Below are 27,957 nucleotides of genomic sequence, written 5' to 3' on the forward strand. Positions count from 1 at the left end.
GTATGTGAGAGACTTGACGTGCCTTAATATCTCCAACCTCAAGTATGCAGCTAATAAGGAAATATAATTGTTATTTAATTAAACAAGGTGAACTTCTCCCCACTGTGGAATGCAGAAAAGAATGCTACAAGGAAGGGAATTCAAACACACTCAACACCTTACCATTTATTGATGTTATTGTGGTTGAGATATCTGACATTTTCTGTTAAAGATTGGCATGGAGACAATGGGACACGGTTGCCTTTGTCAGTGTCCTTATGTGAACTTGCACAGGTCAACTTGCTCATCTTTCCTTGCGTACCACTTCACACCAGTGCTTCAGACCAGGGCTGATGCTTCAGCAATAGCCGTCACTGAAAAGCTGTAAGTGTTCTTGAACACAGCTGTTCTCACATTAGCTGATTGCGATAAACATAAACCATTGTTGCCTAATTACTATTTATTCATTACACCTGTGTGTAGTATCTACTTTTTTTGTGTTTTTCACATTTAGTATTTTGCAGTATTTTTTAAAATACAAAAATACACACCAATAAAGTATTTTGATACAAAATACAGAGCCATTTCCTTCAACCCAATAAAATATAAATGACAAAATACTATTTTGCATTTGAAACACATATTACATGTTTCAGAAATACTACCCATCACTGGGAACAGGCAGATTACATCTTTATAGTTGGCCATATGATGACATACTTAGGTTAATACTTCATTTCACCAGTTAGGGCACCAAAATGGCCAGTAGCTGCCCTGTGTAGCCTATCTTGACATGTCTTTAAGTTTTGGGTTACAATATACAGGTAGTGGGCTCTCTGTTGATTTTAATGAGTAGGCCTAAGCCTAAAGTTACTAGCCTGGGTGCCATTCCGAACTTAGTCCCGCCCACAACGTTTGAGGTCGGGAAGTTCGGTCTGGCATTGATCAATAGTGGCGCTAGCCTGACGTAGTCATACTCAATTCTAGTCAGAATTTGAGTCTGAAACTGCTCCATTGAGCTGTGATTATGGGGCGTGTTTCAAACGAACCAGGAAAAAAATGCCTCTGCACTCAATTGGATATACCTACAACCAATCAGAGCAACGGAGTGTGTGAAGTATGTTAAGCGACGCATAGTTGATGTCAACAGAACTCAACTGCACGCTGGAAGAAGTACAAGAAGAAGATGTGAGCGATTTTCGCAGGTGTTGTAAAAATAATGTAAGGATACACGGAGTTCTTCAACACACGAACCTCATTTTTGAGAGAAACAGTAAAGGTGAATGCATATACGATCAAGTTATCCATTTAGGATTACAACTCCACAACACTGCAAACAAATCGCATCGCATTTGTCGGTCCTGTCAGAACTTTATAACACGGTTGGAACGCGACATGCCCGTGTTTAAAAAATGGACAGAAGACGAAGGAGACCATCCTGAAGAACCGTGTTCATCTGAGGCATCAGAGAAAAGAGACCGGTAGCCTACTCCTTCCAAGACGCCCGGACTCTGAAGAAGTTCTGCCCCAATCCGTCAACTCCAACCAGTACAAAAACGCAAAGAAGCATTACAGAGGTAAGCTTGTTAATACATTTCTACTTCTTATGATATGAATATGAGAATAACCTCGATTGCCACGTTTCACATGAGTTAATAGTGAGTCGTGATTATTGTCCAATGTGATAAACACTGTGCATTCCCACACTCCTCATTTCCGTGAAATCTATCTATGATTAAATCATCTAGTCATATTTTGACATGCCTAGTATTCTGGAAGCCAGCCCGAATTTCAGTGTAGTGTGAGCAAATGTTACCAGGATAAACTTGTACCTGATGTGTAAGTTGGCCTCTGTCACTTTGTCAATATGTAGAAACTTCATTTTGTAATGGACTACTAGCATGTTATCCAACCCCCACTTCTGTGCTCTGCACCTCTGTGGGGGGTGGGCAGTGTTTCTCTGACCTGCTCAGCAATTGCATCTGGTGTCACCATATTTAACAGTCTGTGGAAATTGCAGTAAATCGCAAAAGACAATTTCTCACGTTGAGCACACAAATGCGTGTGTCGTTTATTTACATAGGAAAACACACTGAAAAACTAAAATGGCGCTGTCCAGCAACAAAACCGGCATGGGGCTACAAGTCATCACACATTCATAACATTTAAAGGGACCACGATCCCTGAACAGTTATACTTACATGAAGTAACTACAGACAGAACAAAGTGCTGTGTTTAATATAAACGGTGTGTAGAACCACACTTAATAACAAAGGTGAATTATGCCGGTCACATTCACTACACACGTCCCCCCAGAATTCACCATATCAGAAGTACAATCAACAGTCAACGGGGAGGTGGGCGTATTAACCGTCCACAACGGCTGTGCTGTACCGGAGGTCGATGAGACCCAACTGCGGCAGGTGTCCCGTCATGACACGGGTGTGGGGCATGGCGTGTGGGAGGCTTGGGAGAGAGGGGAGTAGGGGTGGGGGCAGAGCTGGAGCAAAGAGCTGGTCTGGGCAAATTATTAATTACATTTTCACGTGGGGTAACTTGTTGCAGGGCAACCATAACCGGTTCCATGTCTTCCGATTAGATGATTAATCATCAGATCATCAGATCATCAGATTAATGATCACTTTAAAGTTCTCAAGAAACTTGAGGTTGGTATGAAGTGTATTGCAGGGCAACCACATAACCGGTTCCATGTGTTTGAATTGGATGACTTCCATGTGTTTGAATTGGATAAAGTTCTCAAGAAACTTATCTGCCTGAATCTCAATATTCTGATCACAACTCTGGGCAAATTACAAGTCAGCACCAGTGCTGCATTCATTGTTTTGCACTTTTATAATCACATCACCAAAAGTAGGTTATTGGTTTTACCAAAAGAATTTGGCACTATGTTTAAACTACAAACCTAGAAAGTATTTTGATACAAAATATGATGCCATTTTTTTCCAACTAAATAAAATAAAAATGACAACATACTATTTTGTATTTTACATACATGTATCAGACATACTGCCTATCCCTTGCTGTTGGCTGCAGCAGCTCAAGCTAGGTAGTACTGATTGTTTTGTGTTTATGTTAGTTTTGATCCAATTTGACAGCTTTGCTATGTTGCCCACCCAAAATTTCTACCAGCCCACCCAAATATAGTAGCCTAGGTTAGAACCAGCCCTGCCCTGCATGGAGACATATTTTACGATAATAATGGAGAAAATGTTAACAAAACTTTAGGTTTTTGTTAACGGAATCTCCCGACCCCCATTCATCTATTTGCGCAACAGCCCACATTCTGCCTTCAATCCAGCCGAGACAAGTGAAATAAATTTTTTTTTTTTAAAGCTGTCATCGTCATAGGCACGATATTTAGGCTACCTCTGTTAAGCCTACACAAAGTTGCGTATTAAGGAGTATTTCCTGATCGGGGAAACCTTTTGTTCCGCAGTTCAATTGTGCCGCAGGCCAATAAAGGCAAGCGTGTTTGCCACTTACATTTCTGACGTCTGACACTTCACACTGCTGCAAGTGCATCAAGAAAGGTCCCGCCTTATACCATGTTAATGGCCAATCATAGACAAGGATTTGGGGTGGCACCTGGGGTGGCCAATCGAATCTCAAGGGTGGCCTGTGCCACCCGGAGCCACCCCTCTGGCTCCGCCCCTGAAGAGATGTGTCTTTCTTAATAATGTCCACTGAATTAATTTAGGCACAGGTGGACTCCGAACAAGTTGTAGAAGCATCTCAAGGACCATTAATAGAAGTAGGATGCACCACAGCTCAATTACAAGTGTCATGAATACTTGTAAATGGAATATTTCAGTCTTTTATTTTTGTTATAAATTTACAAAACACCCCAAACATCTGTTTTTGTGGAGTGTTGGAGTATTGATGAGAAAAAAAACTGGACTGGGAACAAAATTCGGCCCTGGCAATTTTCTCCTGGACCGGCCCACTACTGGACCGACGACCCCCACACACACACACACACACACACAAGCCCACCGATACCAAAATCCCCCCCTGATTCCCCCCCATAAATAACAAACATGCTGTAGCAACACTTCATAAACTGAACCCAAACATTTAGATTTGGACCTATAGGTTATTATATAATCAGTATCGTAATATCTGTCAACTATGACGATGTCCATGCATGTTCAGTAGCCTATATTTTTCATTTAGTCAAGCAGTGACATGTGGTTTAATCAGTGTTGGGCAAGTTACTTCAAAATCGTAATATATTATGTATTACTTATTACTGTCATTTCAAAGTAATTCATTACATTATCATATTACTGTCTCTGAATTGTAAGGCATTACACTACTATTGTATTACTTTTAAGTTACTTTTACCAAAATATCTGGAAATATGGATTTGGAATTCTAGCCTTCTAAGCCTTGAGCTAGGCTTAAGGCTAACAACAGTAGAATACAATAGGTGCAGTGATGGCTCATGATGCAATACAAGGAACAATCATAGCCAGAATTTTGTTTAAAGAAGACAAAAGGTCAAAGTCTGGTCAATTGTGATAGAAATGCTGTAACTTTAGGCTTAGGCCTACTCATTAAAATCAACAGAGAGCCCTCTACCTGTATATTGTAAACCAAAACTTAAAGACATGTCAAGATAGGCTACACAGTGCAGCTACTGACCATTTTTGTGCCCTAACTGGTGAAATACAATCTGCCTGTTCCCAGGGATGGGTAGTATTTCTGAAACATGTAATATGTGTTTCAAATGCAAAATAGTAATTTTGTAATTTTAAAAATACTGCAAAATACTATATGTGAAAAACACAAAAAAAGTAGATACTACAGACAGGTGTAATGAATAATTGGTAATTAGGCAACAATGGTTTATGTTTATCACAATCAGCTAATGTGAGAACAGCTGTGTTCAACAACACTTACAGCTTTTCAGTGACGGCTATTGCTGAAGCATCAGCTCTGGTCTGAAGCACTGGAAGTGGTACACAAGTAAAGATGAGCAAGTTGACCTGTGCAAGTTCACACAAGGACACTGACAAAGGCAACCATGTCCCATTGTCTCCATGCCAATCTTTAACAGAAAAATGTCATATCTCAACCACAATGACATCAATAGATGGTAAGGTGTTGAGTGTACCCAGATAGGTCAGTCACTTAGGCCTACCATATATCGTCACAGGTGACAAGCTAATCATCGCAAAGTGTTGTGCTAATGCTGGGAACAGGCAGGGATGGGCAAAAATACATCAGAATGTATTTTTAAATAAAATACTTAATACCCTCATTTTTAATGTATCAAAATAAACTACAAAATACAGTAGGCCTAACCATATTACGTATGTATCAAAATAAAATACTGTATTTTTGTATTTAGAAAATACTCAAAATACTTTTTTCAAGGACGTATGGAAGCACTGCAAAAAAAGCTTTTTTTTATCCAAAACATTTAGCCTATTAAAACTATACTGTATAGTAAAAAACAATACAATTTGGCCCCTGTCGTATACCTTATGCAAGTTCATGTGGTGTGATCAAAATTAAGAATAATTCAAGAATTTACATTTACATTTAGTCATCTAGCTGATGCTTATCCAAATGACTGACCGAGCTTTCAATTAACCACATTATAATCAATAGGCCAAAATCATAATTGTGTATCTGTGCCAAAATTCGTAATTCAAGTCCAGTGCAGAACTGAATAAGAAAATCATACGGCGTAGGGCGGGCGTAGCGGTCCTCTGTGGGCATCGTGGCGAATGAAAACATAATCAGCCGTCTGAAGCCCAGTGGGAATGTGCGACTGAGGGAGGCCGTGACGGGAAGTAGGGTCAGGTGCGAAAAGCCTCGCATTGTCCAATAGAGTTGACCGCTGGAGAGTTGCAGACCAAGGAACCGTGGTGCTAGGGACAAAATCCCCTGGGACCCGCAGCGGCTGTCCATAAACAAGTTCGGCAGATGAGGACTGTAAGTCCTCCTTTGGCGCAGTCCTGATGCCCAGCATCACCCACGGGAGTTTGTCGACCCAGTTGCTGTCTTTGAGGCTGGCACGCAGGGAAGCCTTCATTGACCTATGAAAACGTTCACAGAGTCCGTTAGCCTGCGGGTGATATGCAGTCGTGCGGTGGAGTTTCACCCCGAGGCTCTGTGCGACAGCATTCCACAGCTCAGACGTGAACTGCGCGCCTCGGTCAGAGGATATATCCGAAGGGGTGCCGAAACGAGCAACCCAGGTTCCGATAAATGCCCGTGTCATCTCAACAGTCGCCACAGACGTCAGTGGCACAGCCTCAGGCCAGCGGGTGGTCCTGTCAACCATGGTTAACAGGTATGTGAAACCGTGAGAAGATGGCAGAGGTCCGACCAGATCTACATTCACATGGTCAAAACGTCTCTCTGGAACCGGGAACCACTCTAGCGGTGCTTTAGTGTGACGGTGTACTTTGGCCCGTTGGCACTCAACACAGGTGTTAGTCCAGTCCCTAACGTCCTTCTTGAGGCCGTGCCAGACAAACTTTGCTGCAACCAGTCTCTGTGACGCTTTCGAACCTGGGTGGGAGAGACCATGGATGGCATCAAAAACGTGTCGTCTCCATCCTGTGGGAACGATTGGCCGAGGACTGCCTGTAGAGACGTCAAACAGGAGCGTGGTGCCAGCATCTCCAAAAACCACGTCCTCGATCTGCAGCCCTGTAGTTGAGGTCCTCAGGAGTTGCACGTCCGGGTCTGTAGTCTGATCTGCTGACATGCGGTGGTAATCAAAGCAAAGATGGACTGCCCCCGCCACAGCCCGTGACAAGCAGTCCGCCACGTAGTTGTTCTTACCAGCAACATGTTGCAAGTCTGTAGTGAACTCTGAAATGTAGGACAGATGGCGTTGCTGGCGGGCGGACCACGGCTCAGCCACCTTGGCCATGGCAAAAGTCAGTGGCTTGTGGTCCACAAAAGCAGTGAAGTGTCGAACTTCCAGCAGGGAACGAAAATGTCTGATGGCGAGGTAGAGACCAAGCAGCTCCCGGTCGAAAGTGCTGTACTTACGCTCGCTGGGACGCAGCTGACGGCTAAAGAAAGCCAGAGGCTGCCAGGCCCCGCCTACCCACTGCTCGTAGACAGCACCGACAGCGTAGTCCAAGGCGTCTGAGGTGATGGCGATGGAGGCTGTTGAAGAAGGATGCGCCAGCATGGTGGCATTCGCCAGGGCTGCCTTAGTGGCAGCAAAAGCCTTGTCCCTGCTCTCTGACCAGTCCACAAGGTGCTTGGGCTTACCTTTCAAGGCCTCGTGCAAGGGCCGCATAAGCTGAGCAGCTCGAGGGATGAAGCGGTGGTAAAAATTCACCATGCCGAGGAACTCCTGTAGGGATTTGACAGTGAGCGGGCGTGAGAACTTTGTTACTGCCTCCACCTTTGATGGGAGAGGGACTGCACCGTCCTTAGTGACTCTGTGTCCCAGGAAGTCAACGTTGGAAAGACCAAACTGGCACTTGGCGGGGTTGACAATTAGCCCGTGTTGGCTAAGTCGCTCAAAAAGTGTTCGGAGGTGCGCCAGGTGTTGAGACTTGGACGTGCTCGCTACGAGGATGTCATCCAGGTACACAAAAAGAAAAGGTAGGTCCCGCAAAACAGAGTCCATGAGGCGTTGAAAAGATTGGGCGGCGTTTTTAAGGCCGAATGGCATGCGCAGGAACTCAAAAAGACCAAACGGCGTGATCACGGCTGTTTTGGGAATGTCCAGTGGGTGCACCGGCACCTGATGATATCCCCGGACGAGGTCCACCTTGGAAAAAATCACCTTATCTGCCAGGTGAGCTGAAAAATCCTGTATGTTCGGGACTGGGTATCAGTCAGGTGTTGTTGCCTCATTAAGCCGCCGGTAGTCGCCAGCCGCCGCCCGGTTTGGGGACGATGTGGAGGGGTGATGCCCACGGGCTGTCGGATCGACATACCCAGGCGTTCCATGTTTGCAAATTCAGCCTTTGCAACGGCAAGCTTGGTTCTTAACATCTACACACAGTCCATGTGCACACAGAAAATCTGCTCCGAGTAGGGGAACGGCAACCTTTGCTGTAACAAAGTCCCAGCCAAACCGCTGTCCTCCGAAACACAATTCAACGTACCTCGTTCCATATGTGCGGATGGGGCTACCATTGGCAGCTTCCATAGGGGGGCCGTGGCTTTCAGTCACCATGTCCAAACGGGATGCAGGCAGGACGCTCCTCTGTGCTCCCGTGTCGCACAGGAAACATCGTCTGGAGATGCTGTCACGGATGAAAAGCAGCCTGCCTACGCGGTCGACGCTCATGGCCACTACTGAGCGCCGGCCCTGTCATTTCCCGACCCGCCGAAACTGCACGGCGAACAACATTTGTTAGCCTTGGGTCCAAACTTGCCATGATAAAAACACAAGCCTGAAGACTGTTGGGGGCCAGAAGACTGCTGCCGACGAGAAGTGGTTGCAGCGATGAGTGTGGAGTCGTCCAGCGTCACAGGAGCGATGTGTGCGGGAAAAAGCGCGGCCACACAACACAATGTCCCTGACTTTTTGTCAGCCTCTTCAGCCAGCCTCCGACTGTCAGTGATTGTGGTGTTGGCTAGTGCAGCCCTGACTTGGGAAGGCAGCTGACGCAGAAAAAGTTGGATAAAAAGAAAATCGGGTCTGTGCTCACCCAAGAGATCCAGCATACGGTCCATGAGCTCAGATGGTTTGCTGTCACCCAGTCCTTGAAGGGAGAAAAGCCTGCTGGCTCTCTCAGCGTCTGACAGTTCAAAAGTTTTCAACAGGTGGGCTTTGAGTGCTATATACTTCTCAGTTGCCGGAGGGTTTTTAAGAAGACTCACTACTCTGGATGCTGTTGAATTTCCGAGAGCCGACACAACGTAGTAGTACTTTGTTGTATCCGCGGTGATCTCACGCAACGCGAACTGCGCTTCAGTCTGGGCAAACCATGCCGACGCCGACGATTCCCAGAATTCGGGGAGTTTGAGGGTAACAGCATTCGCGGTCATGGTCGTGTCGTGTCTCTGGATACGTCCAGCAGACTAACGTCGGGGTCACCAGTGTGGAAATTGCAGTAAATCGCAAGAGACAATTTCTCACGTTGAGCACACAAATGCATGTGTCGTTTATTTACATAGAAAAAACACTGAAACTAAAATGGCGCTGTCCAGCAACAAAACCGGCATGGGGCTACACGTCATCACACATTCATAACATTTAAAGGGACCACGATCCCTGAACAGTTATACTTACATGAAGTAACTACAGACAGAACAAAGTGCTGTGTTTAATATAAACGGTGTGTAGAACCACACTTAATAACAAAGGTGGTACGCCGGTCACATTCACTACAAGTCTGTATTTTCCAATGTATTGTCAATGCACGTTATACTTATTAGGCTATACTGTAATTCTTCACACTGATGTGTTCACTTATATTTCAGGTTGTCACACATTTTCCATCCACTTGACCTCCACCTGGAACACCTAAACAATTTTCTCAAAGGACCAAACATGTCAGAAATGTCAGCAGCCAGAATCAGTAGGTCCATTGGCATCGTCAAAGAGCTAATGGACAAAACGGACACAGAGCTGGAGCTGACATGGCCGGCTGGCATTCATCATGTGGCCCGAGAACAGGAGGACGTTTTAACACTGGTAAACGTTTTCAGGGAGACACAACTTTCCCAACAAAAATCACCCAGGCAGGCAGTATCATGCATTCCCGAATTTCTAGAGGAAAACATTTTCAAAGCTGAATTACCAGGAGATGTGGATGAAGTCCAAAATAATGGACTGGCAAAATGTGCCTATTTAAATAATTAAGTAAATGTGAAATGTAAATGGTGATGGTAATTTGTAAATATTGTTTTCATAAATGACAATGTAAATAATTGTGTTTTCATATAAAAGTTTAGTATCCACATTCTTGAAACCATTTTTGTGTTTTCTTATTGGTTGTATGTTCAAAGTTCAGTGTATATCTTCAAACATTACCTATTATGTGTAGATATTAAAAATCTTTATTGACATGTCTTATTGCTTGTCTTTTAAATGCAGAAACATCACCAACCATTAGAGAAGTATAAACCATTTTAATTTTATTCAAAAATATTAATGTAACAGAGGTAAAAAAAAAGGTATTTGCACAACAACAGGACCCTGAAGCTACAGATTTGAGCCTGAATTTGAAGCTAGTCTGAGATCTTCAACATTGACAAGCCTGATTCTAAGTTACTTGGTGATGATTGTATCTTATCATCCTCGTCATCAAAGTAACCAGTGTAATCCATCTCAACCTGAACACGGTCATCCTGAACAACAGTCATCAAACAAATTAGTTTGACAAATTAGTATGAGCCTGAAGTAAACTACTCCTGTAAGTTTGTAACAGTTCCCTGATCAAAAGTGTGCCACTATTCTGTGTTTGTGGTGTGATGAAACCTCCCCTTGAAAGTGTTCATATTTGGGGATTAGCTCCCCACAACCTTCAGGTTCACAAGAACAAACAGAATGGCAGTGAGCGCAGCACAGATGTCCTAGATCAATAGATGTGGTGTGTTCCTCAAAATGGCAGTACAAAGCTTTCCGCAGACAACTAGTGACTCCATTATAAAGTACCGTCTTAACTGCTGGGTCAAGCTTTGTACTAACATCCCTCACAATCCAGTGTAGGCACTCCAGTGTATGGCCAGGTACTTTAATCAGACCCAGTCTGATGTTTGTTCTGTTTGGGCTCAGGGCCAAAATGATTGGATTGTCCATCTGAAGCTGTTTCATAACCCTGGCTCTGGATTCCCGATCAGCAGAAGCAGTCAATGTCAGCACAGGTGTACCTGGAATATATAGCAGTACAAAAAGCAACCAATAAGTAACAGTAAAAATAAGAAATTATGAGTAGTATCATTTAGTACTTTTTAATGACTGTACTGACATCTAAAAAGAATACATCACTTATAAGGGGTACAGTGACTACCAATATGGGTATGGTGCTTGAGTACATAGAGCAACACCCAAATGCCCTTCTGCCCTTTTGCAGCCTGACCACTGATAGAAATAAAACAGTAACCTACATTAGAATGTTTTAACAGCTAGTTCGCTACAATCACACTAACGTTATGATTGTCTGAGTTAGCGAACGTACAACGATACCTACTATGTTTACAACATGGGATTCATATCACGACATTGGGAGTTATTTACTAAGTCAGACAGTTAGATTCTCTTACCATTTGTAAGTTAGATGAACTTCGTCCACGACGATACCCATTACGTTGGCTTGAAAAACATCGGAGCCTAGCATGTCCCTCCACTTGTTGTTCAGCAGCCAGGATTCCGGGCTTCAAAAAAGGATCTGGCAACGACCGCTGGCTATATCCACCTCGTCGTGCACGCCGAGTTGCATCGCCGTGATGCCCATTTCAGTTTCTTCGGCAAAAAACATCTTTCTTATCAACAAATGCCTTGATCCCGTTACTCTGTTCCTCTTTTAAAATTAATTCGCTGTCGATATCTTCTATAACAGACCTGATAGCAGAATCTACACATCTCAATTCTCCAGCGGCAGCCATCGTTGTTGTAAACGAATTCAACCCAAGCGCTCTTTGGTGACGATTTTGGGCGAGCATACTCGCGCGAGTACTACGTCAGGCTATAAAGTTACAGCATTTCTATCACAATTGACCAGACTTTGACCTTTTGTCTTCTTTAAACAAAATTCTGGCTATGATTGTTCCTTGTATTGCATCATGAGCCATCACTGCACTTATTGCATTCTACTGTAGCCCAGGGGCGTCGCTAGCTATTTAAAACATTCGGGGCTAGAGCCCAGAAGTTATAGTCCTTTTTGTCCGGTGGTTCGGGGGTTTCTCCCCCGAGAGATTTTGAAAATCGGGCTGATGAACATGCAATTTTAACCTACTTTGAGAATGAAAAGGAAGGCCAATCGTAATGATCACGTCACGGCATTCCGAATATTTTGATGTTTAAAGACCGTGTAAGGAGAACGTCTCTTCTGCCAAAGTGCACCACATACAACACCCAAAATATGACATTAAAATAGCCTGTAGAATAAACATCTTCATGCACCTCTGTCAAGTGCACAGGTGTGAGCGTTTGTCTCGGGATAAACATTTGGACGTCATCACCTTCAATTAATGGGCTATTGGTGCCTTGAAAGCAACAAATGTAACAGAAAATATTGCCATTAGTAGCCTAATGTTACAAGTTACAACATGTATAGTTGTGAGTAACGAAACTTGAACGCTAGAAGGTGTTGCTTGTGGAGAGCCTAACAGGCTAACTTGAAAACATTAGGCAGATGCCAAACGCGTCACGATGTCCCCAGCAGTTATGTCATTTTTGTCATGTTTTTCGTGTTCGTGTGTGGGGCTGTGTGCAGTTTATCATTTCGAATTCAATGAGCTAACTAGTAACGTTGATGGAGGACGTAACGTACGTTAGATTGATGGTCAGATAGTCAGATCTTCGTGTAGTGGCGATCGGCTGGCTGCCAGCTGGGTTGAAAGTACTGAGACTGCAAAAGTCTTGTTTTACCGCTATGTATTTCAAATGATCAAGTCAAGTCAAGTCAAGTCAAGTCGGCTTTTATTGTCAATTTCTTTACATGCACTGGTCATACAAAGAATTGAAATTTTGTTTCTTACTTTCCCATGCAGACATAGACATGCTTTAAATACAGACATAGACATACTATAGACATAGCCATAGACAATAAACATTAAATTAAAGTGCAAGACTGAAATATAGAACATGTATCAAAATAGAAATATAGGACCTATATATAAAAAATAGAGGTAGTTGTGTTATATTTATATAGTCTTAACAGTTACATGAAGTTTAAACTTGTGCTTGTGTGACCTGTATATTTACATTGATATGCAGTATGCAGTAATTTCAAGTATATCAGGCTTGATGTGAAGCAGCAACACGTTAGGCTGCGCAGTCACAGTGCAGTTCCACAGGGCGGTGTTGGGGGGGGGGGTTAGGGTAGACAGGATCCTAGTTTCCTAGGTTCCTGGCTGGCTGGTGGGTGGGGCTGTCAGTGATGGGAGAGTGGGTAGAGTGTTCAGCATCCTGATTGCTTGGTGGATGATCACTGAAAGTATAATATTGGACACAATTACTGGATTGGTGAAGGGGAATAGCTTGATGTTAGGTATTATAGACCTAGCCAAAGTCCGTCTGTGAAAACCGCTCGCTTCTCATTCATTCTAGTGTTAATTTTGTCACCTATTTTTTATTTAGTCTTAGTCTTAGTCTTGTGACGAAATGTCCTTTTAAGTCTTTGTCGTATTTAGTCATTCAAATATCATTTTTGTTAGTCAAGTTTTAGTCAACTAAAAGTCTCGTCATTTATAGTCTAGTTTTAGTCAAAAGAAAACTAAAGCTATCTTAGTCTCAGTCAGTTTTAGTCAAAACATTTTAGTCTTTTTTATAACAAATTATTTCTGATTACCATTTCAGTCAAATAGTGTTTCACACATCTCAATTTTCTAACAATGTTGTGTGTCCACAGGGCTACTCGACTGTTATAATTACTCATTCTGATTTTTTGTCAGTCAGTACATGCACAGGTAAGTCGAGCTACAGTTATAGCTCGGCTGGGATTTGGCCATAGACAGTAAAAGATTTGACTGGACCACTGTCATGATCTTCATAGACCAGTGTTTCACAAAGTGTGGTCCGGGGACCACTGGTGGTCCATAAAGCTATCCCAAGTGGTCCATGAGCAGACGTGGTAAAATATAATATAGATGAGTTGTTTGCAATATTGAACCAACTGTTCTACAACACTGTCTATGTCAGATATGCCAGTTTAAATCATATTAATCCTCTGACACAATTAAACAAAGTGCAAAGACAATAAGCAAGGTGGTTCAGTAAGTATTGTGTAGGCTAATATCCTGCTAGGTCTATTTTTTTTTTTAGCTAGGTGGTCCGTGTGTTTCTTTTTTATTGATTAGTTAAGTGGTCCTTCATCTGAAAAAGTTTGAGAAACACTGTCTTGGACCCAAGTATGAATGTTTTACTCCGCCACGCTAGATGGCGATATGCGCCCAAACGCAACACAAACTCTCAATCTTAGCTAACTTGCTAGCGAACTTTCCATATTAGCTTACTTGCTAGCAAACTTTGCATCATCAGTGTAACTAGTTAAATAGTTGACATTACTTGCTGAAAATTTTCGTATGGACATTCTGGGGGATGTTAATTTGTATATGTATGAGAGAAGCTTCAACTTCTGGGTATGTAGCATTGTGGCATAAAGCCTAACTTCTAAATCTCCGGTGTTCTTGTTCCATGTAGTTTCCTGCTGCAGCCACAGGATTGCAGCAACAGCACGTAGACTAGCCTACAGGAAAGCTGCTGCGCATGAACCATGAACTCATTCGGAATATTTTGAAAAGGTAACAGCTATTGTGTCTTCTCATTTGGTAGACGAAAATGGAAGAGAAATTTTATCTTAGTTTTTATTTCATGCAAAACATTTTAGTCTCGTCTTTTTTGGTCAACAATAATGCATCTTAAGATAGTCTTAGTCAGTGTTTCAGGACATTAGTGCAGTCTCGTCATCGTCTCGTCTTAGTCATGTAAAAAAAGGTTGTTGACGAACATTTTTCCTCTCGTCTCGTCTGACGAAATTAACACTAATTCATTCAACTCTGCTCAACTTTTGCCGCTTGCTCCGCTCAACTCGCTGCTGAAGGTTACATTCGACCGTTTCTTGGACTCATACCAACGTCAGTGAATGAATAAGTCTGCACTGCTCACCTGTGGTAAAAAATACTGGCGCAACTACTATACTGTCATGGAAAACATTTTTTTGTTGGTAGTGAAGAATGTGATTCCATTCTACAGAACCAAACGTAAGTTAGTGTGTCTCTTTCTAGTTATTCAAACAAAGTGTCCTTCAAGTTAGGGGGGTGCAGTGGTAGCCTGCTAGCTAGTAACATCAGACCAGCATTGATCAACGTTGTCTTTGAGGGCTGCGTTTCACGAACCTGAGCTGATCGAAATGTCCTCCTGGGTTGCGGGAGATGATGACACACTGTGAGTTTCCACTTTTTGTCCTCCCTGCTCTGCCCTTTTTTTTCTAAAGAAACTTCTAATATCAATTTGTCCTTCTGTACACTTATTTCGCTAAGGCTATAGTAGAAGCACGAAACAGCAATGTGTAATGGCGTAGAGTAGAAGGTACTTGAAATTGCAACATTTTGCAACAAATGATTCTAAACATGCCCAGATCACGTCAGATTTTCTTGCGCTGCTGTTAATGCACACAATGGACACAAAACACAAACGTCTCTTCTACGGGGCTATTTATTTCATTCACCATTAGAGTTTTTGTTCTTGTTGTTGTTGACGGCCCATATATCCGGGAATATCCCCAGAGGATCCGGGGCTATAGCCCCGAATGCCCAGGTCTACGACGCGCCTGCTGTAGCCTTAAGCCTAGCTCAGTCATTATGTTGTACCACATCACCCTCCATTAGAAGTGCAATGAGCTGCATTGAGCATAATAAACTGCATTTAGAATTCCAAATCCATATTTCTAGATATTTTGGTAAAAGTAACTTAAAAGTAATACAATAGTAGTGTAATGCCTTACAATTCAGAGACAGTAATATTATAATGTAATGAATTACTTTGAAATGACAGTAATAAGTAATACATAATATATTACGATTTTGAAGTAACTTGCCCAACACTGATTAAACCACATGTCACTGCTTGACTAAATGAAAAATATAGGCTACTGAACATGCATGGAGATCGTCATAGTTGACAGAAATTACGATTTGTGCCAACATGTTGTAGAAACACAATCACAGCCTTTAGGCCTATTTGGTGCAAATCTTCTACATTGGTTATAGTCAGCGATTCACATTAACTGTAGGCTATCACCACAAGTGTATAGGCTACTAAACGTTTTTGCCCAAGTTTGTGTGCCGTCATCACATTTTGCAAAATTAGGCTACCTTCGTTACTAACCTACCAGTTGATACTTTTTACGTGCATCGACTTGCGATTGATTGTGCATCTAATGTAACACTCGGCGGAGAGACTTCCACTTTCCAAGTTCCACTTTCACTGTCGTTGTGAGCTAAAAGGCTACTATAAGGGAAATACTTTTAAGTTCCCTTTGAGTCCAAACATGAATAGGTTTTCTTTAACCTGTGCTACACTTTTCCACCAAGTTGTGCGAAAATTGTAGGTACCCGGAGTTTTTTTTATGTTGACAGACAAACCGCACTACATAGCCTACATGGTGCAGTAAATGAAAGCTCTTTCAGAAGTGGCGTGCAACTTACGCCTATAAAAACAATATATTTATGGAATAAAATTAGACACCTCTGATTGCTGTTTACGGTTAAACTGCTATGATGTGAACACCAGCCAGCGGAGGGCACTTACATAGCCTAGGCTACCATGCATGGACTCGTAGGCTATATTTCCCCACAAACCAAGCGGCTGCTTGGTGGGCAGGGGGGCGCGATCGTAACTCACATTGAACCTGTCATGAAGAGGCCAAAATGATTGACCTGTCACCCCTCAATCCAAATGGATGCAACTGCATTTATAGGCTAAGCCTAGGTCTACATGACGGGCCGCAAATAGGCTAAATAACTTTTAAAAAAAATAATATCCAGGAGGTCACCGGCCCACTGGGCATTTGCCCGGTTGTACAGATGACCAGTCCGAGCCTGGCTGTGAATACTAGCACTGTATACAGCTTAGTTGGCTTGTGCATGAATAGCCTATTTTGTAGCCTACAGTGTACATTCCCTTCAGTCTACAGTCTTTTATTCCATCTTTACCAAGAGAACCCTTCTGAGATGGAACCCTTTCGACGCCCTATTAAGGTTTTGCACCTACGTCATAATGTCATGTGACCGTTTGTTTACAACTAGAGTGGTAGGCAAGAATGGTAGGCAAGGCACTGCAGAGAGTGGTAGGCAAGCCAACAGTCGGGTTGCATAGGCTACACATAGTTACAAATAGCTTCAAAATTGAAATTTTAATATCAAATATTGACCGGGATGCCGACCACTTGTGTATGCCCTAACAGTTGGTTTTACAATAAGAAGCAAAAAGGTGACGAACGACCGTTTAGCCTACCTATCCTCGTGGTTGTGGAGGATGATCGTTAGCAGCTGTGAAGTCTTTTATTCTCAAGATGGCCTAATGGTGTATCCTACTGTCTACGAAGACGTAGGCTAAAATACAACTATCTACAGTCATCCAAAAATGAATTGCCAGAGATAGGCTATGAAGGGAAAAAGTGCAGCATTTTAAACATGGCAAGATTTTTTTTACAGTTTGTTCTAATTTGTCTCGTGAAATTCGTGTTTGTAGACATCAATCACCTATCTCCTGTCCTTCTATTTCACGTTATCATGAGTCATTTGATTATATAATCACAACAAATGCTAATAAATGAAAACAGAATAGGCTTATGTGCTATAGCCTACAGGTCAGTTAGGCTAACTCCCGTCTGTCAAAATAAACTGATTTGATCCTATGAATTGTTTAGCGATCACACACAACAACTTAACACAGCAACCTCGAACACCACTGTTGAACCTAGGCTACTGCTTCAGTCATGTAAGAAATAAGCAGTTTATGAATTATCTTTACCCGTTTAATCAAGTCCACATGAATAAAATAACAGCATATTTAAAGGCTGAGCAAGCATAACAGCCTAATATAGCCGATGCTGCAATGAACTAGTAAAAAGGTTTCATACAAATAATGAACTTTATCACTCACATTCTGATTTTTTCTGGGTGGTTATATATCCATGCAGATCGTCTTCGAATGAGTCATCGCTGTTATATGTTATAATATGTTACAGGATTCATGACTTTAACAACATAATGTTACATGATGCTGACTGACGCTGCATGGCTATCTTACTAGGCTACCATTTTAACGTCTGCTGAGTCTACTGCCTACCAAAACCTGTCGCTGTTCAGTTCAAGTTAAATTATCAAATATTGTTTGATTTTGTGTCAACTTTCAAAGGGAAGACATGTTCCTTTCTGGTCAAATTTCACAGCTTCTAAGAAAGTCTATCGTCTTCGTGTAAACCGAGTTTTGAACAGAGAAAAAAAGTTAGGCTACCATAGGCTACATGCAGGTTCTCCCATAACGTTATCGATACAGATCAATGTACCAAACCAAATCAGGGCGATTTTAGCGAAATAATGTTCCTGTGACAGGCTAGCAAATATTGAACAATGGGATAACGTTTCATCATCACCTTTATTGATGCCTGAAATGTTGACATTGCTGAAATACAGAGATGTAGCCTACTGAGAGGCAGGTGCAGACAACGATGTTCAATGGGTTCAACTTGTCCCTTGCCTACCAGGTGGATGTAAACAAAGCTATAGAACCTAGAATACGTCACATGAAAAACGTTAATAGATACCAACCACCACTCATGTCGTTGATGTTAAATTGTAGGCGCCTGACGGAAACTGATCAATCTGACAGTTTTGACACTCTTTTGCTGCCCGGGTTTGCAAATCATTCATGTAGAAAACTTAAATTTTGGACCATTGTCGCTCGTTTCAATTTGGGACCTTGCAGACGGATTGTTGTTTGTTTATTAAAAGTCAAGACAGTCCAAAGTAGCCTGGGCTATTCAAAGTGTCAGTTTATTGCACATCATTTTTACGTCATTTTGAATACTGCCAAGTTTGAAATCAATCGGACGAACGGTTTGATAGATATGTGAAAAACAGGCAAACAAACATACAGACAGAATTTTGTTTTTGTAAATTCTTGTCAGAAAAGCCAAATTATAGGTCTATTGACCATGATTCCATTTATAATAGCAGTAAAAGGGGAAAATATCCAAGGGGAATGTTTTTTTTTATATATACACACTGTATACAGGCATATTATAGACTCAATTAACCTGCAAAATACAGATTACAATTGACAGTGTACATAAGGTGTAAAGTGGTAGGCTTGTACAACACAGTGTGCATCATGTAAGGGATGAAATATCTGTGTGTATTTCTGTGTTATACAGTATCTGTAGATTGAAGCAGGTAGTAGTGGAGTAGTGGAGACTAAATCCTAAATAAACATTTATCCACCTCTATTTAGAGTTTATCCACCTCTCAAAAGAGTTTATTCACCTTTATTCAACTTTTAACATTCAAAATAACACTGTATTATCCACATTCCCAATATATACACTCATCAACACTCTAAACATTTAATACCACTGGTATTGTTACAAACATTGGACAATAACCTCATCAAACATGTTCTGAATGCCTTTTATAAAAATCCAATACCGCATGGCGCAGTCCACCACACCGAGATCACATAATTTATAGTTTACCCAACCTCTTATTTTACGACTACATCCTTGATTCCATCCTGACAAACTTGCCTGAACTGAAATCTCAAGTCAAGAAAGGGTTCCTCTGAACACGCAAAAGCGAGACCTCTGGTGGGCGGGAGTGCATCATACAGCTCTAGTGTAATGTAACAAGAGCAATGACCACAAGAAAACACAGGAGGGCATTTGTTTGTGGAAGATAATATTTTCAATTTTCACTAGTGTGCCGTGAGAGATCATCAGGTGTGCCGCAGAAAATTACCCAAATGTCACTCACTGGTCCAGAAAAGCAACTGTTGCATCAAAGAATTTATAACCACATGCCCTCATTGATTGTATGATTGCACTATTTGTGGTATGCAGGCATTGTACAACGGGGGCCCCATATCCAGTTCACAGAATCATCACATATCCAGTTCATAACAACAATTAAATTAGATATAGTCACCTACAAATGAAGCAGAGGGCACTTGTTTTATTGAGCAGGTCTTGCATAGAAGCCATAATAAGGCCATATCTGTGTATTATTTGAAATTTCAGGCTATGGTATGTTTAATTTTTTCTTCACACAGGATGTTAGTGTGCCGTGGGACATTTTAAGTGTCAAAAGTGTGCCGTGGCACAAAAAAGGTTGAAAAACACTGGCCTAGGCAAAGGGAATCTTCATTTGAATCCTTTACCCTCCTGTTGTGTTCGTTTTCTGTTCACTAGTTTTGTGTTCCCGGTCACCGCTGCATTATAACTTGTTATAAATCCATAGTAACACATATATTATCATCTCATGTTGTGATAGACCTTTGTAACAATTTATGTTCTATTGTATTGAACGAGTTTTGAACTTGCATTTGCTATTTATGGCCTGCAGACCTCATTGACCTGAGCTCATGCAAGCCAGAGAGGGGAAGAATCTATTGGGGAAAGGTTCCAGTGAGGGTTGGCATAGAGGGGGTGTTTGTTTATGTGTTTTAATGTACAGAAGCACACATACAGTCCATCTGATCAATATACGTGTCTCTAGACTCAATTTTATACACTGACCATTTTCTCACCCATTCATTTCTAATGGCCGGTCATTTTTGACCGTGAATACACATAGGTGTTAAATAGAACACTCAAATTGTTATGCAAATGATCAAAATGTGTTTCGTGTGTTCAAATGCCCTGTGTTAACAAAGTCATGGAGCCACATAGTAGTCAGAATAAGTTAACAATATTTTTGAGAGAAAAGAACTGTCAATCGGTCACATTTGACCGCGAACACAACAGGAGGGTTAAGAAGGGAGGGACTTAAAGAGAGTGAATGTCAGCTCCTCCAATCAAATGGCCAGTACCGATTCAGGCAGGCAGACATACGCTTAGAGTGATGATCCTAGTTGAGTATTTTTCACGGAAATGTTAGTGTTGAATGTGAAATGCTAGGCCTCGCTTGGTGTATTGAGTAGTGTACACGTGCGCTGTTAACGATGAACGTTGGATTACAGCGTTAGGCCAAAGTAGGCTACTATCGCTCCAGAATGCCCCATGGTGTAATCAGCAATATCAAAGAGAACACGGAACTGTTTCCACGGATGTCTAAAAAAAAGATGCCAGCGAAACTAAGGCGACCACAGTGCCAAATTTTCGTATTGACCTGTACAAAACCTGGACACTGGATAGCACTGTGTGAAACCACGCATGGTCAACCCGGTAGGTCACCTGACGTAGCCTGTTCTCCGATCTCAAGACAAGAGCCCTTAGAGACTTCAACTGGTGCGTTTTGCTGTAGTAACTCAATGTGCAGTGTCAATAGCCTACTGGCAACATTTAAGGTGAGATGGTGGTCTACCCGCTAATCATTTAGAGCGTGCGTGTATGTGCCGTCTGTCAGATTATTTACAAATTCAGACCAAATCAAACGCTGCGGCAGAAAAAGACTAACAACAACCATGTTATGTTATGTTACGCTGCCCAATATCAACAATCGAATGTAAACACATTCTTAGCCAATAAATAAAGTTCACGATTACAATTGTAGCCTATTGACTGCAACTATGTATCACTAGAAGGTTACGTGCTTGTATTTGTCGTTCGAAATTATGTTGAACGCATTTTGATATGCATGTAGGCTACGAACGAAGACTTTGGAGGAAAGCTTATTGATATCTTATTCTATTGTTAAATGTCTGTTATTCTATTGTTAACACTGCCTTTCTTTGATACATAGAGCCTACTACTTTTATGAAAAAGATGTTGCGATAAAGAGCTGAGATCTTTAGATGTTGCGATATGTGAGAAACTAGCGGTCTCATGCATAGTCTACTGGACAAAGAGAACCCTATTTTTGCCCTGGGTGAACCTTTAAATACCCTTTTAGATTTATTAGCGACCTGAGATAGCCAGATAACACTCTTAAAAGTACTTAGCCTTGTTGCAGAGGTATTGCAAAATTGTGAGGGCCCAGCAATAATCTACCAAAGGTCCACCATTTACCCACAATCGGAGGTCATATTCAACAAATATTAACCCAGCCGTTCAAAATTCGCGTCAAATCAGATTGTTCAAAATCTGAAGAAACGTATGTCAGGTGCAAGCCATATTAGACCCAGTAAGTTAACACAATGTTTATGATTAAATTAGTGCTTCCGCTTCCTTATCCTAGACAATTGTTTGTGGTTCCAGTAGATCATGTGACGACAAAGTCAAACAGGACTATTGCTGTCAAAGATAACAGACGCATAGTTCCAAGTGCAGTCCTACTGTGTGTCACACTTGATCAGCTCTCATATTCTTTCGCTCCTTGTGTATTCTCTCTGAAGGCATGCAGTGACTAAGCAGAGGGTCTGGTAATGGGGGTCATGAAGAGCCAAAGCTCCCGTTGTGCCTTCTTCCTGGGCTTTATCGTGGGCTTCTGCACCCTGTACTTCTTTCTGCGGCAGGCGTGGTTTGTGCGGAGCTTCACAGCGGTCACAGGAGTCAAGCTTCACAGCGGTCAAGGAGCCCAAGGGAGTGGGCCCGATACTGGGGTAGCGAGGGAAGGCAGTGGCAGCAGCAGAGACTGGAAAGTGGAGGGAGCAGCTCTGGTCAACCTGAGACACCCACATGAAAAAGGTAGGCTACACGCTCGATGGTGTTTTAAGCCCCCAACGTCGTCTTCCAGGCAGCGCTGCCACCATCGTCTTAAAGTGATCTAATCCTAACCCTAACCTTAACTCGTGCCTTACCCTAGCGCATTCCAGGCGGCGCTGCCTTGAAGACAACGTTGGGGGCTTAAAACACCAAGAAACAGGCTACACAGTCCTGTGACATGCCTCTTTAGACTACTCTCACAGACGCCATACACACAGTTGGTTCGGAGCTGTTCAGTGAATATGGTGTTAAATTGATCAAGCATTTTCCACCCAGATGGCAAGTTTTTCTAATTTGAAGTTTTCTCTCCTTTGAGACCAGGTGTGCAATGGATTTGGCACACAAAGACCATAAACATCATAGTTAATAAGCCACTAGAAGGGCAGCTTGCAGTAGTTGCAGTAAACTTAACACCATTGACTCTTTTGCCAACAACATACCCAAAGCCAGAGTATGAAAGAACATCTAAGGCTTTTTAGCTAGCAACTGGTTAGGTTTGTTTCATGCTCCTCTTTAGGTAAACATGGGTGTTAATAAAAGCATATTACCTATAACAATGATGATTATGCCTGTGTATGTGCCATGTGTGTGATTGAGTGTTTGACTATTGCTCTGTCAACAGTGTGTAGGCAAAGGGAGTGAAAAGGGCATACAGTACAGTACAGTAGCCAAGATAACAGGGCAACTTGCATTTGACAAATGCAGTGAAGTGTAGTGCAAAACTATGAAGACATGAGAAACGGGAACAAAGAAATAAAAACTATGCAATGACTGGAATTGTGATTATGGTTGCACATGTGGTTTGACTGGAGTTTTTCTTTCCTTCCCTGTGTTTCTATGCAGGTGAAGACAGCCTTGTTGCAGATGAGCTGTTTAAGAAAGTGCGTATTCTGTGCTGGGTGATGACAGGGCCCAGCAACCTGCGGACGAAGGCTTGGCATGTGAAGGCCACGTGGAGCCGCCACTGTAACGTTCTGCTCTTCATGAGCTCTGAGGAGGATCCAGACCTGCCGGCCGTGGGCCTGGGCACAGGGGAGGGCCGCGACCAGCTCTACTGGAAGACCATCAAGGCTTTCCACTATGCCCTGAAGAACCACGCTGACGAGGCCGACTGGTTTCTCAAGGCCGACGATGACACCTTTGTGGTGGTGGACAACCTGCGCTGGGTCCTGTCCAACCACACGCCCGAGGAGCCCATCTACTTCGGGAAGCGCTTCAAGCCTTACGCCAAGCAGGGCTACATGAGTGGGGGAGCAGGCTACGTGCTGAGCAAGGAGGCCCTGCGGCGCTTCGTGGAGGGCTTCCGCACCAAGGTGTGCACGCACACCACCTCGGTGGAGGACCTGGCCTTGGGCCAGTGCATGGAGAAGATGGGCGTGCTGGCGGGTGACTCCAGGGACACGCTCCACCGGGAGACGTTCCACCCATTTGTCCCCGAGCACCACCTGACAGGGAAGTTCCATAAAAGCTTCTGGTACTGGAACTACTGCTTCTACCCCATTGTAGAGGCAAGTAATAAGTATCCTCAAGGTTTTCATTTGGTTACAAGACAAAGTGAAGATCCGCACACTGTAGAGCTCCCATTTTTTTTATTTTGGTAACGTTTCAGATGTTTGAGGAAGGGCCGTAAGGGCTTGAAACGTTGCCAAAATAAAAAATACTTCAGTAGGAGCTCTTTAGTGTGCGGATCTTCACTCTGTCTTGTAACCGGATCTACGATCCTGCACCTGGATTATTCTTGGATGCGCTTGATAAAACCGTGCTGTACAGCCAATTTCACTTGCGACTTAAAAGAAAATGAATCAGGGTATGTTTTAAGCTTCAAACCAGCAGTGAATGCTGTGAAGAATGCTATTAAAATTGTGTCCTTAATTCCAAATGGAGACACAGTTGACCGAGTAGATTCCAGTGTAGTCAAGAGCAGGTAAAACTTGAGGCTGGCTTGCGAAAGAATAGTTCTTTATTCTGGATGTAACAACAGAGTTCTGATAACCCTGTTGTACGCACAGCACAGCACAGCACAGTGTTGTAAGGTGAAGCCAAGGTAATGAACTGAAGCAAAGATCTGAACTCCTGGATAATTATAATACCAGAATATACATTCATGTCTGGGGTCAAATTGGAGGGGGGCAAACAGGCAGTGATATAGCCTTATTCAATTAAGACGTCTTGTGGGGGAACAATTAGTTAGGTACACCATTTGCTATTGTAAGGTGACAACATTCTGTCTGCTTACAATAAACATCCTCTCCCCGCAGTTTCTGCAGTATTAAACAAAGAACCAAAAGAATGACATACAGAAAACCACTAAAATCTAACAGCTGGTATGTGTTTGTTTTGTCCACTGGCCCAGATATTTATCAGATATTATGCTAACTACCAGACAATGAAAGTAAACTGAAAATGTGCAGAAGTGAGACCTGACTCTGAATGTGATGCACTCTGTAGTCAGCACAGGAAAAGGAAGCTTGTGCAGCCAGCCAGCTTGCAACTTACTTCAGCCTGATATCTTCACATCAGAATTAAGTCATCTTGTGTCAATTACCTGATGACAGATTGTAGTCTTTGGGGAAGGCCCAAGGAGATGAACCTGATTTTATCTCTCTTACAGCTCTATACTGCATGAGGACCCATTTGTACGGCGTTTGTGTAGTATAATGGAAAAACACCCAATATCATCTGGGTTCTGTCGTAGGCTCAACCATGAATTGTACAGCATGAATGTATTATGTAAATGGCAATAATTTTGAGAGTGAAAAGCGTGTCAGATATTTATGAACACTGCCACTCTTCACTGTCTTTGCATTTGTATGCAGATCAATTTAACGTGCAAATGATTGTAGGGACAGACAGCAATGATTGCATTTGCTTTCAACAATTTTAAGCAGTATTTTGCACTTTGATTATTAGTGCATTGTGGTCTGCCACTTGAAGTGTATTAGTCAGGAATCATGTGCTCAGAAATAAAGATAATGTAGGCACGAGAAATGTAACGGCTGATAAATGCTACTGCGTCAACTCCACCCAATGACTGTTGCCTGAACCTTTGAAGTTCTGCATTTCCTGTGTCTGTGTCGCTCACCACCAAAATGGTAGTCAGAATGGTTTATTAATGTTATTTGTTTGGCCTTTTCTTGCTTAGATTTTGTAAATGTTATCAAGAAATAGACGCAGTATCTTCCAATGACCAAGTTATTGTAACCAGAAAAAAGGTCTGAAGTTATTTGTGAGGTGTCTGCCAACCAGTTTATGTTAATATGTTACCAAGCAACCTTCCACAACTGCAAACAAAGTGCTGATTTCAAAACACTACTGACAAATAGACACTTTACAATCGGATAACCCTGCTGTCATTGTAGCCGAAATATGTCTACATTTATTTGCAAAGCTTATGTCAGCAAACTAGCCTGTTGCTACTACCCACAGTAGGCTGCGTGAAGCAGCTCGCCATCAACACACAGGGCGAGATGACCAATCACAGTCCTTGCGGTCTGCATCGCCTCAAAACAAAGACACACACAAATTGTTTAGGAGGTGCACATCAGGCAACGGTGTAGGACTTGGAGCTTGCAGGGCCAGGGCTTGTACACGGTGATGCAGAGGGCTACACCATCCATTTGACGCAGAAGCACAAATCAGCCTCAAGCCTGAATGACCTGTTACCCGAGCGTACCACCAACGTATATCCTGCTCTGAATTAAACACTGTGCTGGAGCTCCTCAATTGCCTGCTAGTGAGAGATTTTTGAGCTTGTGTTCTGTTTTCGCAGCTCCTCCTTTGTGACGCTCTGTTTCTCTGCCTCTCTGCAGGGTCCCCAGTGCTGCTCAGACTTGGCCGTTTCTTTCCACTATGTGGACAACGTGCTGATGTACATTCTGGAGTACTACACCTACCATCTGCGGCCCTTCGGCTACAGGCACCGCTACCGGCCCCCTGTGCCCGAGGCGCTGACCAGGGCAACCCAGACTGAGAGGGCGGGGGCGGCGGCGATTGACCCTGGCCCCGAGGCCCATTCCACGGGAAAGAGGCCAGGTCCAACGAACGCTGTCACTCAGGGGCAGCCAGGGCCACCGGCAGACAGGCTGCCAGTGGCGAAGGGAGCGCAGGGTGAACATCCGCCCAGCAACAACAGGACTGAACCTGTGAACACAATCCCCAAACAGTAACCTCCCCTGGGACAATCTTTCTGTGTCGACGTGTGTGCTTTGCGGTTCATTTGAAAGGGAATTTGTAATTAGTGCTCCTGCAGTGAAGAATGGAGAAGCACATAATGTAGCTTTTGTGTGGTGTGGGAGGCCGCTAGTATGCTTGTGCAGAGTGTGCTAGTGTGTGCTAGTATGCTTGTGTGAATGCACTGACCATCTCTGTGTCCTTGGAAGGTGATGATTACTTCTTTTACTATTTTGAGTTGGACATCTTTAAAGTACAGAGTGGTTGTTTCTATTCTTTCAAACCAATCTACCATTTTTATTACTTGCAGGGAAAACAGGAGAGTTCACGTCATGGTGAATGTCACAGTTGATTTCAGCCCTTAGAGGATGGGTACATTAAGCTGTGGCTTTTTTTGTGTCATTATTTTACATCTTAGGTGTTTCTTAATGTGTTACACAGTTGAGTTGTACATCAGGTGTTTCAGTTACTGATACTGAGTCTTAATGACCCAGTTTGGAATAATTTCAGTAGAGGTCAGTGCTGTTACCTCACATGTCTTTGGCAAACATGTCTGAAAGAACTGGTAATGGTTATATCCGATACTAAATTCTTCATTAGAGCATATGATAATTCACCATGATAGAGGTTTTTGCACTGATTATTGGCCTAACAAGTACTGACTCACAGTTTTTCTCCATTGCTGAGACACATTTTCAGAGCCAGTTCATTCATTTTCTCAAAACTACATACACGTTCTCAAAACAACACTTGCATTGGCATGCAATCTATAGCTTTCAGAGGTGTATTTCACAAAATCTAGATAAGGGATTAAGATGGGATTTTTTGGTTATCCTGGATGAATTTAGCCTTGACTTGGTTTCACAAAAGAGATGGCATATAGGTTACCATGGGGATTTATTCTCTGCACCTAGCCTGATCCCGACCAGGGTAACAGACAGGCTCAGTTACTGTAATTCTAATGTTAATTATGTTGTCTTATTGGTTCAGCCAGCTGTCATTCAAATCAGACCTCCATGTGATTTTTTGAGAGGTTTATTCCATACTGTTTGCTACATGTATTTACTCGCAAAACACAACAGATTGTCTGCCAAATACCATATGGTTATCATTTTAATTATGGTAGCCTTATAATTATAAATACACTCGTTGTTTGCTTCTATTGTTGATAGACGTTTGATGAATAGTTTGACTACTGTAGTAGTTGATTGGAAGTGGAGGGTCAATTTTTCAAAGGTGTTGTCAACTAATTTGGTTATAAAGACAATATAAAAGTATATATAGTCATACTATGTGCATCTTTGCAGTGGCAAGTGCTTTCTTAATG

The 27,957-nt window shown here is 42.5% G+C and overlaps 1 protein-coding gene across 7 annotated transcripts; it reads left to right on the forward strand.

Annotated features, from left to right (window-relative positions):
* The first annotated feature begins 1,144 nt into the window (after positions 1-1,144).
* c1galt1la (core 1 synthase, glycoprotein-N-acetylgalactosamine 3-beta-galactosyltransferase 1, like a) lies at positions 1,145-27,909 on the forward strand. 7 transcript variants are annotated; one of them, XM_048241018.1, is made up of 4 exons: positions 1,145-1,556; positions 22,151-22,442; positions 23,304-23,968; positions 26,270-27,909. In XM_048241018.1, the coding sequence occupies exons 2-4, from the start codon at positions 22,181-22,183 to the stop codon at positions 26,624-26,626; spliced, it is 1,284 nt and encodes a 427-aa protein (XP_048096975.1). In that variant the 5' UTR covers positions 1,145-1,556; positions 22,151-22,180; the 3' UTR covers positions 26,627-27,909. The 7 variants fall into 7 exon arrangements, with proteins under 7 accessions (XP_048096975.1, XP_048096979.1, XP_048096973.1 ...); XM_048241022.1 differs by having other exon boundaries at positions 1,453-1,556; positions 22,271-22,442; XM_048241016.1 differs by lacking the exon at positions 1,145-1,556 and adding an exon at positions 20,739-21,163.
* Positions 27,910-27,957: the final 48 nt, after the last annotated feature.

This window comes from Alosa alosa, chromosome 4, assembly GCF_017589495.1.
Source record: "Alosa alosa isolate M-15738 ecotype Scorff River chromosome 4, AALO_Geno_1.1, whole genome shotgun sequence".
Classification (NCBI taxonomy): Eukaryota; Metazoa; Chordata; class Actinopteri; order Clupeiformes; family Clupeidae; genus Alosa; species Alosa alosa.

Coding starts and splice junctions, on each gene's coding strand:
- c1galt1la (XM_048241015.1), top strand. CDS start 20,870: ATGCCCCATGGTGTAATCAGCAATATCAAAGAGAACACGGAACTGTTT. Junction 21,164..22,270: donor GCCTACTGGCAACATTTAAG/GTGAGATGGTGG, acceptor TTTCTGCGGCAG/GCGTGGTTTGTGCGGAGCTT. Junction 22,443..23,303: donor GAGACACCCACATGAAAAAG/GTAGGCTACACG, acceptor GTTTCTATGCAG/GTGAAGACAGCCTTGTTGCA.